Source organism: Oncorhynchus kisutch, unplaced genomic scaffold, assembly GCF_002021735.2.
Source record: "Oncorhynchus kisutch isolate 150728-3 unplaced genomic scaffold, Okis_V2 Okis06b-Okis10b_hom, whole genome shotgun sequence".
Lineage (NCBI taxonomy): Eukaryota > Metazoa > Chordata > Actinopteri > Salmoniformes > Salmonidae > Oncorhynchus > Oncorhynchus kisutch.
In genome coordinates, this window is record NW_022261983.1 from 14,738,611 (window position 1) to 14,755,770 (window position 17,160).

Sequence of the window (17,160 nt, forward strand, 5' to 3'; positions counted from 1 at the left end):
AACACCACAACATGTAGAATAAGTCTAGGGGTTTAACACAACAACATGTAGAATAAGCCTAGGGGTTTAACACAACAACATGTAGAATAAGTCTAGGGGTTAACACAACAACATGTAGAATAAGCCTAGGGGTTTAACACAACAACATGTAGAATAAGCCTAGGGGTTTAACACAACAACAACATGTAGAATAAGTCTAGGGGTTTAACACAACAACAACATGTAGAATAAGTCTAGGGGTTTAACACAACAACAACATGTAGATTAAGTCTAGGGGTTTAACACAACAACAACATGTAGAATAAGTCTAGGGGTTTAACACAACAACAACATGTAGAATAAGTCTAGGGGTTTAACACAACAACAACATGTAGAATAAGTCTAGGGGTTTAACACAACAACAACATGTAGAATAAGTCTAGGGGTTTAACACAACAACAACATGTAGAATAAGTCTAGGGGTTTAACAACATGTAGAATAAGTCTAGGGGTTTAACAACATGTAGAATACGTCTAGGGGTTTAACAACATGTAGAATACGTCTAGGGGTTTAACACAACAACATGTAGAATAAGTCTAGGGGTTTTAACACCACAACATGTAGAATAAGCCTAGGGGTTTAACACAACATGTAGAATAAGCCTAGGGGTTTAACACAACGTGTAGAATAAGTCTAGGGGTTTAACAACATGTAGAATAAGCCTAGGGGTTTAACAACACAACATGTAGAATAAGCCTAGGGGTTTAACAACACAACATGTAGAATAAGTCTAGGGGTTTAACAACATGTAGAATACGTCTAGGGGTTTAACAACATGTAGAATAAGTCTAGGGGTTTAACAACATGTAGAATAAGTCTAGGGGTTTTAACACCACAACATGTAGAATAAGCCTAGGGGTTTAACACAACATGTAGAATAAGCCTAGGGGTTTAACACAACGTGTAGAATAAGTCTTGGGGTTTAACAACACAACGTGTAGAATAAGTCTAGGGGTTTAACAACACAACATGTAGAATAAGTCTAGGGTTTTAACACCACAACATGTAGAATAAGCCTAGGGGTTTAACACAACATGTAGAATAAGCCTAGGGGTTTAACACAACATGTAGAATAAGTCTAGGGGTTTAACACAACAACATGTAGAATAAGTCTAGGGGTTTAACACCACAACATGTAGAATAAGTCTAGGGGTTTAACACCACAACATGTAGAATAAGTCTAGGGGTTTAACACCACAACATGTAGAATAAGTCTAGGGGTTTAACACAACAACATGTAGAATAAGTCTAGGGGTTTAACACAACAACATGTAGAATAAGCCTAGGGGTTTAACACAACAACATGTAGAATAAGCCTAGGGGTTTAACACAACAACAACATGTAGAATAAGTCTAGGGGTTTAACACAACAACAACATGTAGAATAAGTCTAGGGTTTAACACAACAACAACATGTAGAATACGTCTAGGGGTTTAACACAACAACAACATGTAGAATAAGTCTAGGGGTTTAACACAACAACATGTAGAATAAGTCTAGGCGTTTAACACAACAACATGTAGAATAAGTCTAGGGGTTTAACACCACAACATGTAGAATACGTCTAGGGGTTTAACAACATGTAGAATAAGCCTAGGGGTTTAACAACACAACATGTAGAATAAGTCTAGGGGTTTAACAACATGTAGAATACGTCTAGGGGTTTAACAACATGTAGAATAAGCCTAGGGGTTTAACACCACAACATGTAGAATAAGTCTAGGGGTTTAACACAACATGTAGAATAAGCCTAGGGGTTTAACACAACAACATGTAGAATAAGTCTAGGGGTTTAACACAACAACAACATGTAGAATAAGTCTAGGGGTTTAACAACATGTAGAATAAGTCTAGGGGTTTAACACCACAACAACACATAGAATAAGCCTAGGGGTTTAACACAACAACATGCGGAATAAGTCTAGGGGTTTAACACCACAACATGTAGAATAAGCCTAGGGGTTTAACACAACAACATGTAGAATACGTCTAGGGGTTTAACACAACAACATGTAGAATAAGTCTAGGGATTTAACACAACAACATGCGGAATAAGTCTAGGGGTTTAACACCACAACATGTAGAATAAGTCTAGGGGTTTAACAACATGTAGAATAAGTCTAGGGGTTTAACACCACAACAACACATAGAATAAGTCTAGGGGTTTAACACAACAACATGTAGAATAAGTCTAGGGGTTTAACACCACAACATGTAGAATAAGTCTAGGGGTTTAACACAACAACATGTAGAATAAGCCTAGGGGTTTAACACAACAACATGTAGAATAAGCCTAGGGGTTTAACACAACAACATGTAGAATACGTCTAGGGGTTTAACACCACAACAACACATAGAATAAGTCTAGGGGTTTAACACAACAACATGTAGAATAAGCCTAGGGGTTTAACACAACAACATGTAGAATAAGCCTAGGGGTTTAACACAACAACATGTAGAATAAGCCTAGGGGTTTAACACAACAACATGTAGAATAAGCCTAGGGGTTTAACACAACAACATGTAGAATAAGTCTAGGGGTTTAACACAAGAACAACATGTAGAATAAGTCTAGGGGTTTAACACAAGAACAACATGTAGAATAAGTCTAGGGGTTTAACACAAGAACAACATGTAGAATAAGTCTAGGGGTTTAACACAACAACATGTAGAATAAGTCTAGGGGTTTAACACAACAACATGTAGAATAAGCCTAGGGGTTTAACACAACAACATGTAGAATAAGCCTAGGGGTTTAACACAACAACAACATGTAGAATACGTCTAGGGGTTTAACACAACAACAACATGTAGAATAAGTCTAGGGGTTTAACACAACAACAACATGTAGAATAAGTCTAGGGGTTTAACACAACAACAACATGTAGAATAAGTCTAGGGGTTTAACAACATGTAGAATAAGTCTAGGGGTTTAACACAACAACATGTAGAATAAGTCTAGGGGTTTAACACAACAACATGTAGAATAAGTCTAGGGGTTTAACACCACAACATGTAGAATACGTCTAGGGGTTTAACAACATGTAGAATAAGCCTAGTGGTTTAACAACACAACAACATGTAGAATACGTCTAGGGGTTTAACACAACAACAACATGTAGAATAAGTCTAGGGGTTTAACACAACAACAACATGTAGAATAAGTCTAGGGGTTTAACACAACAACAACATGTAGAATAAGTCTAGGGGTTTAACAACATGTAGAATAAGTCTAGGGGTTTAACACAACAACATGTAGAATAAGTCTAGGGGTTTAACACAACAACATGTAGAATAAGTCTAGGGGTTTAACACCACAACATGTAGAATACGTCTAGGGGTTTAACAACATGTAGAATAAGCCTAGGGGTTTAACAACACAACATGTAGAATAAGTCTAGGGGTTTAACAACATGTAGAATACGTCTAGGGGTTTAACAACATGTAGAATACGTCTAGGGGTTTAACACAACAACATGTAGAATAAGTCTAGGGGTTTAACACAACAACATGTAGAATAAGCCTAGGGGTTTAACACAACAACATGTAGAATAAGTCTAGGGGTTTAACACAACAACATGTAGAATAAGCCTAGGGGTTTAACACAACAACAACATGTAGAATAAGTCTAGGGGCTTAACACAACAACAACATGTAGAATAAGTCTAGGGGTTTAACACAACAACAACATTTAGAATAAGTCTAGGGGTTTAACAACACAACATGTAGAATAAGTCTAGGGGTTTAACACAACAACATGTAGAATAAGCCTAGGGGTTTAACACAACAACAACATGTAGAATAAGTCTAGGGGTTTAACACAACAACAACATGTAGAATAAGTCTAGGGGCTTAACACAACAACAACATGTAGAATAAGTCTAGGGGTTTAACACAACAACAACATGTAGAATAAGTCTAGGGGTTTAACACAATAACAACATGTAGAATAAGCCTAGGGGTTTAACAACACAACATGTAGAATAAGTCTAGGGGTTTAACAACATGTAGAATACGTCTAGGGGTTTAACAACATGTAGAATACGTCTAGGGGTTTAACACAACAACATGTAGAATAAGTCTAGGGGTTTAACACAACAACATGTAGAATAAGCCTAGGGGTTTAACACAACAACATGTAGAATAAGTCTAGGGGTTTAACACAACAACATGTAGAATAAGCCTAGGGGTTTAACACAACAACAACATGTAGAATACGTCTAGGGGTTTAACACAACAACAACATGTAGAATAAGTCTAGGGGTTTAACACAACAACAACATGTAGAATACGTCTAGGGGTTTAACACAACAACAACATGTAGAATAAGTCTAGGGGTTTAACACAACAACATGTAGAATAAGTCTAGGCGTTTAACACAACAACATGCGGAATAAGTCTAGGGGTTTAACACAACAACATGCGGAATAAGTCTAGGGGTTTAACACCACAACATGTAGAATAAGCCTAGGGGTTTAACACCACAACATGCGGAATAAGTCTAGGGGTTTAACACAACAACATGTAGAATAAGCCTAGGGGTTTAACACAACAACATGTAGAATAAGTCTAGGGGTTTAACACAACAACATGTAGAATAAGTCTAGGGGTTTAACACAACAACATGCGGAATAAGTCTAGGGGTTTAACACCACAACATGTAGAATAAGTCTAGGGGTTTAACAACATGTAGAATAAGTCTAGGGGTTTAACACCACAACAACACATAGAATAAGTCTAGGGGTTTAACACAACAACATGTAGAATACGTCTAGGGGTTTAACACCACAACATGTAGAATAAGTCTAGGGGTTTAACACAACAACATGTAGAATAAGCCTAGGGGTTTAACACAACATGTAGAATAAGTCTAGGGGTTTAACACCACAACAACACATAGAATAAGTCTAGGGGTTTAACACAACAACATGTAGAATAAGCCTAGGGGTTTAACACAACAACATGTAGAATAAGCCTAGGGGTTTAACACAAGAACAACATGTAGAATAAGTCTAGGGGTTTAACACCACAACATGTAGAATAAGTCTAGGGCTTTAACACCACAACATGTAGAATAAGTCTAGGGCTTTAACACCACAACATGTTGAATAAGTCTAGGGGTTTAACACCACAACATGTAGAATAAGTCTAGGGGTTTAACACCACAACATGTAGAATAAGTCTAGGGGTTTAACACAACAACATGTAGAATAAGCCTAGGGGTTTAACACAACAACATGTAGAATAAGTCTAGGGGTTTAACACAACAACATGTAGAATAAGCCTAGGGGTTTAACACAACAACATGTAGAATAAGCCTAGGGGTTTAACACAACAACAACATGTAGAATAAGCCTAGGGGTTTAACACAACAACAACATGTAGAATAAGTCTAGGGGTTTAACACAACAACAACATGTAGAATAAGTCTAGGGGTTTAACACAACAACAACATGTAGAATAAGTCTAGGGGTTTAACACAACAACAACATGTAGAATAAGTCTAGGGGTTTAACACAACAACAACATGTAGAATAAGTCTAGGGGTTTTAACACAACAACATGTAGAATAAGTCTAGGGGTTTAACACAACAACAACATGTAGAATAAGTCTAGGGGTTTAACACAACAACAACATGTAGAATACGTCTAGGGGTTTAACAACATGTAGAATACGTCTAGGGGTTTAACACAACAACATGTAGAATAAGTCTAGGGGTTTTAACAACACAACATGTAGAATAAGCCTAGGGGTTTAACACAACATGTAGAATAAGCCTAGGGGTTTAACACAACGTGTAGAATAAGTCTAGGGGTTTAACAACATGTAGAATAAGCCTAGGGGTTTAACAACACAACATGTAGAATAAGTCTAGGGGTTTAACAACATGTAGAATACGTCTAGGGGTTTAACAACATGTAGAATAAGTCTAGGGGTTTAACAACATGTAGAATAAGTCTAGGGGTTTTAACACCACAACATGTAGAATAAGCCTAGGGGTTTAACACAACATGTAGAATAAGCCTAGGGGTTTAACACAACGTGTAGAATAAGTCTAGGGGTTTAACAACACAACGTGTAGAATAAGTCTAGGGGTTTAACAACACAACATGTAGAATAAGTCTAGGGGTTTTAACACCACAACATGTAGAATAAGCCTAGGGGTTTAACACAACATGTAGAATAAGTCTAGGGCTTTAACACCACAACATGTAGAATAAGTCTAGGGCTTTAACACCACAACATGTAGAATAAGTCTAGGGGTTTAACACCACAACATGTAGAATAAGTCTAGGGGTTTAACACCACAACATGTAGAATAAGTCTAGGGGTTTAACACAACAACATGTAGAATAAGCCTAGGGGTTTAACACAACAACATGTAGAATAAGTCTAGGGGTTTAACACAACAACATGTAGAATAAGCCTAGGGGTTTAACACAACAACATGTAGAATAAGCCTAGGGGTTTAACACAACAACAACATGTAGAATAAGCCTAGGGGTTTAACACAACAACAACATGTAGAATAAGTCTAGGGGTTTAACACAACAACAACATGTAGAATAAGTCTAGGGGTTTAACACAACAACAACATGTAGAATAAGTCTAGGGGTTTAACACAACAACAACATGTAGAATAAGTCTAGGGGTTTAACACAACAACAACATGTAGAATAAGTCTAGGGGTTTAACACAACAACAACATGTAGAATACGTCTAGGGGTTTAACAACATGTAGAATACGTCTAGGGGTTTAACACAACAACATGTAGAATAAGTCTAGGGGTTTTAACACCACAACATGTAGAATAAGCCTAGGGGTTTAACACAACATGTAGAATAAGCCTAGGGGTTTAACACAACGTGTAGAATAAGTCTAGGGGTTTAACAACATGTAGAATAAGCCTAGGGGTTTAACAACACAACATGTAGAATAAGTCTAGGGGTTTAACAACATGTAGAATACGTCTAGGGGTTTAACAACATGTAGAATAAGTCTAGGGGTTTAACAACATGTAGAATAAGTCTAGGGGTTTTAACACCACAACATGTAGAATAAGCCTAGGGGTTTAACACAACATGTAGAATAAGCCTAGGGGTTTAACACAACGTGTAGAATAAGTCTAGGGGTTTAACAACACAACGTGTAGAATAAGTCTAGGGGTTTAACAACACAACATGTAGAATAAGTCTAGGGGTTTTAACACCACAACATGTAGAATAAGCCTAGGGGTTTAACACAACATGTAGAATAAGCCTAGGGGTTTAACACAACATGTAGAATAAGTCTAGGGGTTTAACACAACAACATGTAGAATAAGTCTAGGGGTTTAACACCACAACATGTAGAATAAGTCTAGGGGTTTAACACCACAACATGTAGAATAAGTCTAGGGGTTTAACACCACAACATGTAGAATAAGTCTAGGGGTTTAACACAACAACATGTAGAATAAGTCTAGGGGTTTAACACAACAACATGTAGAATAAGTCTAGGGGTTTAACACAACAACATGTAGAATAAGCCTAGGGGTTTAACACAACAACATGTAGAATAAGCCTAGGGGTTTAACACAACAACAACATGTAGAATAAGTCTAGGGGTTTAACACAACAACAACATGTAGAATACGTCTAGGGTTTAACACAACAACAACATGTAGAATAAGTCTAGGGGTTTAACACAACAACATGTAGAATAAGTCTAGGCGTTTAACACAACAACATGTAGAATACGTCTAGGGGTTTAACAACATGTAGAATAAGCCTAGGGGTTTAACAACACAACATGTAGAATAAGTCTAGGGGTTTAACAACATGTAGAATACGTCTAGGGGTTTAACAACATGTAGAATAAGTCTAGGGGTTTAACAACATGTAGAATAAGTCTAGGGGTTTAACAACATGTAGAATAAGTCAAGGGGTTTTAACACCACAACATGTAGAATAAGTCAAGGGGTTTTAACACAACAACATGTAGAATAAGCCTAGGGGTTTAACACAACAACATGTAGAATAAGTCTAGGGGTTTAACACAACAACATGTAGAATAAGCCTAGGGGTTTAACACAACAACATGTAGAATAAGCCTAGGGGTTTAACACAACAACAACATGTAGAATAAGCCTAGGGGTTTAACACAACAACAACATGTAGAATAAGTCTAGGGGTTTAACACAACAACAACATGTAGAATAAGTCTAGGGGTTTAACACAACAACAACATGTAGAATAAGTCTAGGGGTTTAACACAACAACAACATGTAGAATAAGTCTAGGGGTTTAACACAACAACAACATGTAGAATAAGTCTAGGGGTTTAACACAACAACAACATGTAGAATACGTCTAGGGGTTTAACAACATGTAGAATACGTCTAGGGGTTTAACACAACAACATGTAGAATAAGTCTAGGGGTTTTAACACCACAACATGTAGAATAAGCCTAGGGGTTTAACACAACATGTAGAATAAGCCTAGGGGTTTAACACAACGTGTAGAATAAGTCTAGGGGTTTAACAACATGTAGAATAAGCCTAGGGGTTTAACAACACAACATGTAGAATAAGTCTAGGGGTTTAACAACATGTAGAATACGTCTAGGGGTTTAACAACATGTAGAATAAGTCTAGGGGTTTAACAACATGTAGAATAAGTCTAGGGGTTTTAACACCACAACATGTAGAATAAGCCTAGGGGTTTAACACAACATGTAGAATAAGCCTAGGGGTTTAACACAACGTGTAGAATAAGTCTAGGGGTTTAACAACACAACGTGTAGAATAAGTCTAGGGGTTTAACAACACAACATGTAGAATAAGTCTAGGGGTTTTAACACCACAACATGTAGAATAAGCCTAGGGGTTTAACACAACATGTAGAATAAGCCTAGGGGTTTAACACAACATGTAGAATAAGTCTAGGGGTTTAACACAACAACATGTAGAATAAGTCTAGGGGTTTAACACCACAACATGTAGAATAAGTCTAGGGGTTTAACACCACAACATGTAGAATAAGTCTAGGGGTTTAACACCACAACATGTAGAATAAGTCTAGGGGTTTAACACAACAACATGTAGAATAAGTCTAGGGGTTTAACACAACAACATGTAGAATAAGTCTAGGGGTTTAACACAACAACATGTAGAATAAGCCTAGGGGTTTAACACAACAACATGTAGAATAAGCCTAGGGGTTTAACACAACAACAACATGTAGAATAAGTCTAGGGGTTTAACACAACAACAACATGTAGAATACGTCTAGGGGTTTAACACAACAACAACATGTAGAATAAGTCTAGGGGTTTAACACAACAACATGTAGAATAAGTCTAGGCGTTTAACACAACAACATGTAGAATACGTCTAGGGGTTTAACAACATGTAGAATAAGCCTAGGGGTTTAACAACACAACATGTAGAATAAGTCTAGGGGTTTAACAACATGTAGAATACGTCTAGGGGTTTAACAACATGTAGAATAAGTCTAGGGGTTTAACAACATGTAGAATAAGTCTAGGGGTTTAACAACATGTAGAATAAGTCAAGGGGTTTTAACACCACAACATGTAGAATAAGTCAAGGGGTTTTAACACCACAACATGTAGAATAAGTCAAGGGGTTTTAACACCACAACATGTAGAATAAGCCTAGGGGTTTAACACAACATGTAGAATAAGCCTAGGGGTTTAACACAACATGTAGAATAAGCCTAGGGGTTTAACACAACATGTAGAATAAGCCTAGGGGTTTAACACAGCATGTAGAATAAGCCTAGGGGTTTAACACAACATGTAGAATAAGCCTAGGGGTTTAACACCACAACATGTAGAATAAGTCTAGGGGTTTAACACCACAACATGTAGAATAAGTCTAGGGGTTTAACACAACAACATGTAGAATAAGTCTAGGGGTTTAACACAACATGTAGAATAAGTCTAGGGGTTTAACACAACAACATGTAGAATAAGTCTAGGGGTTTAACACAACATGTAGAATAAGTCTAGGGGTTTAACACAACAACATGTAGAATAAGTCTAGGGGTTTAACACAACATGTAGAATAAGTCTAGGGGTTTAACACCACAACATGTAGAATAAGTCTAGGGGTTTAACACAACATGTAGAATAAGTCTAGGGGTTTAACACAACAACATGTAGAATAATCTAGGGGTTTAACACAACAACATGTAGAATAAGTCTAGGGGTTTAACACAACAACATGTGGAATAAGTCTAGGGGTTTAACACAACAACAACATGTAGAATAAGTCTAGGGGTTTAACACCACAACAACATGTAGAATAAGTCTAGGTTTAACACCACAACAACATGTAGAATAAGTCTAGGGGTTTAACACCACAACAACATGTAGAATAAGTCTAGGGGTTTAACACCACAACAACATGTAGAATAAGTCTAGGGGTTTAACACCACAACAACATGTAGAATAAGTCTAGGGGTTTAACACAACAACATGTAGAATAAGCCTAGGGGTTTAACAACACAACATGTAGAATAAGCCTAGGGGTTTAACAACACAACATGTAGAATAAGTCTAGGGGTTTAACACAACAACATGTAGAATAAGCCTAGGGGTTTAACACAACATGTAGAATAAGCCTAGGGGTTTAACACAACAACATGTAGAATAAGTCTAGGGGTTTAACACAACATGTAGAATAAGTCTAGGGGTTTAACACAACATGTAGAATAAGTCTAGGGGTTTAACACAACATGTAGAATAGTCTAGGGGTTTAACACAACAACAACATGTAGAATAGTCTAGGGGTTTAACACAACAACAACATGTAGAATACATCTAGGGGTTTAACACAACAACATGTAGAATAAGTCTAGGGGTTTAACACAACAACAACATGTAGAATAAGTCTAGGGGTTTAACACCACAACAACATGTAGAATAAGTCTAGGGGTTTAACACCACAACAACATGTAGAATAAGTCTAGGGGTTTAACACCACAACAACATGTAGAATAAGTCTAGGGGTTTAACACCACAACAACATGTAGAATAAGTCTAGGGGTTTAACACCACAACAACATGTAGAATAAGTCTAGGGGTTTAACACCACAACAACATGTAGAATAAGTCTAGGGGTTTAACACCACAACAACATGTAGAATAAGTCTAGGGGTTTAACACCACAACAACATGTAGAATAAGTCTAGGGGTTTAACACCACAACAACATGTAGAATAAGTCTAGGGGTTAACACCACAACAACATGTAGAATAAGTCTAGGGGTTTAACACCACAACAACATGTAGAATAAGTCTAGGGGTTTAACACCACAACAACATGTAGAATAAGTCTAGGGGTTTAACACCACAACAACATGTAGAATAAGTCTAGGGGTTTAACACCACAACAACATGTAGAATAAGTCTAGGGGTTTAACACCACAACAACATGTAGAATAAGTCTAGGGGTTTAACACCACAACAACATGTAGAATAAGTCTAGGGGTTTAACACCACAACAACATGTAGAATAAGTCTAGGGGTTTAACACCACAACAACATGTAGAATAAGTCTAGGGTTTAACACAACATGTAGAATAAGTCTAGGGGTCTGAATACTTTTTGAAGACTGTTGCAGTGGAACATGTTGGTGTCGCTGACATCCTGTTGTATTAACATTACATTTGAAATGTCATGAACAATCTATGGACTTCCTGTCCCACGTTGTCTCCAGGACCTGGGTCATGTGGGTTCTGGCGAGGCGGTAGACGAGGACATCCCTCCTCCCACGGTGTCTCTGCCCAAACTGGCCGCCCTGCTGAGGGTGTTCAGCACCGTGGTGCGCTGCATCGGACAGCGCTTCAACCCCATTAGAGGACCGCCCATCACACAGGCATACGTCTCTGATGTAAGGAGAGAGAGACACACACACACACACCCATCACAGGCATATGTCTCTGTAAGGCGAGATAGGTAGAAAGACACACACAGACTCTCGTAATTACCAGGCATATGTCACATATCATTTGTTCCCAAAACAACCTTACATCCTCCCTCTCCTTCCTCACTCTCTCCTTCCTCACTCTCTCCTTCCTCACTCTCTCCTTCCTCACTCTCTCCTTCCTCACTCTCTCCTTCCTCACTCTCTCCTTCCTCACTCTCTCCTTCCTCCCTCTACTCCCTCTCTCCTTACCTCCTCCCTCTCCTTCCTCCCTCTACTCCCTCTCTCCTTCCTCCCTTTCTCCAGGTTTTGAACCGGGTGTTGGCGTGCGTGTCGACGGCCAAGCAGGTGTTGTTCTCTTGAGCCGGTGTTGACGGCGGGGAACGAGTGTGTGTGTGTCCTGCTGGTGAGCTTGGAGCCGTCCGCACAGCTGACCGACGTCGTCATCACCTACGGTCTGGACCAGCTGGATGCCTGCCGGGCCTGTGGCCCAGAGTACAGCCTGGCCGTCCTCAGCCTCATCACGTTGGTAAGAATGGTTCTAATACTGGTTTTTATACGGCCGGGGACTGTTTTATGCGGCCGGCCGGGGACTGGTTTTATGCGGCCCGGCCGGGGACTGGTTTTATGCGGCCGGGGACTGGTTTTATACGGCCCGGGGACTGGTTTTATACGGCCGGGGACTGGTTTTATAAGCGCCGGGGACTGGTTTTATACGGCCGGGGACTGGTTTTATACGGCCGGGGACTGGTTTTTATACGGCCGGGGACTGGTTTTATACGGCCGGGGACTGGTTTTATACGGCCGGGGACTGGTTTTATACGGCCGGGGACTGGTTTTATACGGCCGGGGACTGGTTTTATGCGGCCGGGGACTGTTTTTTTATACGGCCGGGGACTGTTTTTTTATACAGGTGAGAACTGGTTTAAACCGGTTACGAAGAATGTTTCCTCAAACAGCAAATTTCAGGTCTTGTGAGCGGAAACTTGAATGTTGCGTCCAATATAGGCCTACATTCTGAAACATGTTGACAATTCTATGCATGTCTGCCCGAATGCAGAGAACTTGGTTGGTCGTTCAACGTGTTGCTCTCCTCCTAATAATAACCCCATATTGATTATCTGCTCCTAATGGTCTCTTCTCTCTCTGTGTGTTGTAGATTGTGGACCAGATCAACACTAAGCTCCCACGTGTTTGTGGAGAAGCTCTGGCTCCGACGTCACAGCTCCTGGAGCTACGCTTCAACAGGGACAGAGAGGTGGTGTGTTTTGTCAGGGATGTGACAAATGGAAACACGTTCTTAACTTTTTAAAATGTGTCGTTTTCAAGTTAAAACGGTAAGAAAATGTGTAGTATTGTGACCTATGGGGCCAATGAAGTTCCATCGACCACCACCATAGGCTGAATCTCAAACCCAACACTTGGGCCCCTAAGCCCTTTATTGAGTGGCCACTTGCTGTTGTGTTCGATGGTGATCATTTGAGTCTGCAAAGTTTTGCCCCAAAGAGGCATTGAGACGATGCACACTAGTCACAGAGATGTAATGTTAGCTAGCTAAGGATGTTGGGCTCTGATAAACACAGAGATGTAATGTTAGCTAGCTAAGATGTTGAGCTCTGATAACCACAGATGTAATGTTAGCTAGCTAAGGATGTTGGGCTCTGATAAACCCAGAGATGTAATGTTAGCTAGCTAAGGATGTTGAGCTCTGATAAACCACAGAGATTTAATGTTAGCTACTAATGAGTTGAGCTCTGAATAAACACAGAGATGTAATGTTAGCTAGCTAAGGATGTTGGGCTCTGATAAACACAGAGATGTAATGTTAGCTAGCTAAGGATGTTGGGCTCTGATAAACACAGAGATGTAATGTTAGCTAGCTAAGGATGTTGGGCTCTGATAAACACAGAGATGTAATGTAGCTAGCTAAGGATGTTTGGATCTGATAAACACAGAGATGTAATGTTAGCTAGCTAAGGATGTTGGGCTCTGATAAACNTCCTCCCTCTCCTTCCTCCCTCTACTCCCTCTCTCCTTCCTCCCTTTCTCCAGGTTTTGAACCGGTGTTGGCGTGGCGTGTCGACGGCCAAGCAGTGTTGTTCTCTGAGCCGTTGTTGACGGCGGGGAACGAGTGTGTGTGTGTCCTGCTGGTGAGCTTGGAGCCGTCCGCACAGCTGACCGACGTCGTCATCACCTACGGTCTGGACCAGCTGGATGCCTGCCGGGCCTGTGGCCCAGAGTACAGCCTGGCCGTCCTCAGCCTCATCACGTTGGTAAGAACTGGTTCTAATACTGGTTTTTATACGGCCGGGGACTGTTTTATGCGGCCCGGCCGGGGACTGGTTTTATGCGGCCCGGCCGGGGACTGGTTTTATGCGGCCGGGGACTGGTTTTATACGGCCGGGGACTGGTTTTATACGGCCGGGGACTGGTTTTATACGGCCGGGGACTGGTTTTTATACGGCCGGGGACTGGTTTTATACGGCCGGGGACTGGTTTAATACGGCCGGGACTGGTTTTTATACCGGCCGGGGACTGGTTTTATACGGCCGGGGACTGGTTTTATACGGCCCGGGGACTGGTTTTATACGGCCGGGGACTGGTTTTATGCGGCCGGGGACTGTTTTTTTATACGGCCGGGGAACTGTTTTTTTATACAGGTGAGAACTGGTTTAAACCGGTTACGAAGAATGTTTCCTCAAACAGCAAATTTCAGGTCTTGTGAGCGGAAACTTGAATGTTGCGTCCATATAGGCCTACATTCTGAAACATGTTGACAATTCTATGCATGTCTGCCCGAAATGCAGAGAACTTGGTTGGTCGTTCAACGTGTTGCCTCCTCCTCCTAATAATAACCCCATATTGATTATCTGCTCCTAATGGTCTCTTCTCTCTCTGTGTGTTGTAGATTGTGGACCAGATCAACACTAAGCTCCCAGCGTGGTTTGTGGAGAAGCTGCTGGCTCCGACGTCACAGCTCCTGGAGCTACGCTTCAACAGGGACAGAGAGGTGGGTGTGTTTGTCAGGGATGTGACAAATGGAAACACGTTCTTAACTTTTTAAAATGTCGTTTTCAGTTAAAACGGATAAGAAAAATGTGTAGTATTGTGACCTATGGGGCCAATGAAGTTCCATCGACCACCACCATAGGCTGAATCTCAAACCCAACACTTGGGCCCCTAAGCCCTTTATTGAGTGGCCACTTGCTGTTGTGTTCGATGGTGATCATTTGAGTCTGCAAGAGTTTTGCCCCAAAGGAGCATTGAGACGATGCACACTAATGTCACAGAGATGTAATGTTAGCTAGCTAAGGATGTTGGGCTCTGATAAACACAGAGATGTAATGTTAGCTAGCTAAGGATGTTGAGCTCTGATAAACACAGAGATGTAATGTTAGCTAGCTAAGGATGTTGGGCTCTGATAAACACAGAGATGTAATGTTAGCTAGCTAAGGATGTTGAGCTCTGATAAACACAGAGATGTAATGTTAGCTAGCTAAGGATGTTGAGCTCTGATAAACACAGAGATGTAATGTTAGCTAGCTAAGGATGTTGGGCTCTGATAAACACAGAGATGTAATGTTAGCTAGCTAAGGATGTTGGGCTCTGATAAACACAGAGATGTAATGTTAGCTAGCTAAGGATGTTGGGCTCTGATAAACACAGAGATGTAATGTTAGCTAGCTAAGGATGTTGGGATCTGATAAACACAGAGATGTAATGTTAGCTAGCTAAGGATGTTGGGCTCTGATAAACACAGTGATGTAATGTTAGCTAGCTAAGGATGTTGGGCTCTCTCTCTCTCCAGGTGATGTCAGCAGCCCTGGGTGTTTCTGTCTGTATCTCTTCACTGACCCCCTCTGCTCTCTCTCCCCCCCCCCCCCCCCCCTCCAGGTGATGTCAGCAGCCCTGGGTGTGTACCAGTCTGTTTTGAGCCTGAAGAACATCCCCATTCTGGAAGCAGCATATAAACTGGTTCTGGGAGAGATGGCCTGTGCCCTGTCCAGCCTTCTGGCACCCCTGGGCCTCTCTCCGACCCCTGGTACCCCCCTCCCCGACCCCTCCACCCTTTCCCGGCATCCAGCACCCTGTCTTTGCCCCCCTCACCCTCACCCCAGAGAGGGCAGAGTTCACCCTCATCTTCAACCTGTCAGCCCTCACCACCATCGGCAACACCAAGAACTCACTCATAGGGGTATGTTGGATTACCCCACACACACACACACACATTTCTGGCCCAAATACCGAGCACTCACTCATAGGGGTATGTTACATATCACACACACTGCACTACCATCAGCAACACCAAGTAACATGACTGAACTATAACTTAAAATGTACCTCTGGCTTGTCTCTCCTCCCTCTGCCCCTCCCCCTCTGCCCCCCTCCCTCTCCCTCTGCCCCCCTCCCTCTCCCTCTGCCCCCCCCCCCCTCTCCCTCTGCCCCCCCCACCCCTCTGCCCCCGCCCCCCCTCTCCCTCTGCCCCCGCCCCCCCTCTCCCTCTGCCCCCCCCCTCTCTCTCCCTCCTCTGCCTCTTTCTGCCTCTCCCATCCCTCCGCCCCTCCCCTCTCCCTCCGCCCCTCCCCTCTCCCTCTGCCCCTCCCCTCTCCCTCCGCCCCTCCCCTCTCCCTCCCCCCCTCTCCCTCTGCCTCTCCCATCCCTCTACCCCCCCTCTCCCTCTCTGTAGATGTGGGCTCTGTCTCCGACGGTGTTTGCGTTGTTGAGTCAGAACCTGATGTTGGTCCATTCTGACCTGGCCGTCTACCACCCTGCTGTACAATATGCTGTGTTGTATACCCTGTACTCACACTGTACCAGGTAACACACACTACCACCCTGTACTCACACTGTACCAGGTAACACACACTACCACCCTGTACTCACACTGTACCAGGTAACACACACTACCACCCTGTACTCACACTGTACCAGGTAACACACACTACCACCCTGTACTCACACTGTACCAGGTAACACACACTACCACCCTGTACTCGCACTGTACCAGGTAACACACACTACCACCCTGTACTCACACTGTACCAGGTAACACACACTACCACCCTGTACTCACACTGTACCAGGTAACACACACTACCACCCTGTACTCACACTGTACCAGGTAACACACACTACCACCCTGTACTCACACTGTACCAGGTAAACACACACTACCACCCTGTAC

The 17,160-nt window shown here is 41.6% G+C and overlaps 1 protein-coding gene across 1 annotated transcript in view; it reads left to right on the forward strand.

Annotated features, from left to right (window-relative positions):
• smg1 (SMG1 nonsense mediated mRNA decay associated PI3K related kinase) overlaps positions 1-17,160 on the forward strand; it is a 141,222-nt gene that overhangs the window by 32,641 nt on the left and 91,421 nt on the right. The window contains 7 exon segments of the mRNA XM_031814105.1: positions 11,769-11,942; positions 12,282-12,335; positions 12,337-12,504; positions 14,884-14,985; positions 15,870-16,003; positions 16,035-16,170; positions 16,663-16,793. Of these exon segments, the coding sequence (XP_031669965.1) occupies positions 11,769-11,942; positions 12,282-12,335; positions 12,337-12,504; positions 14,884-14,985; positions 15,870-16,003; positions 16,035-16,170; positions 16,663-16,793 (899 nt within the window).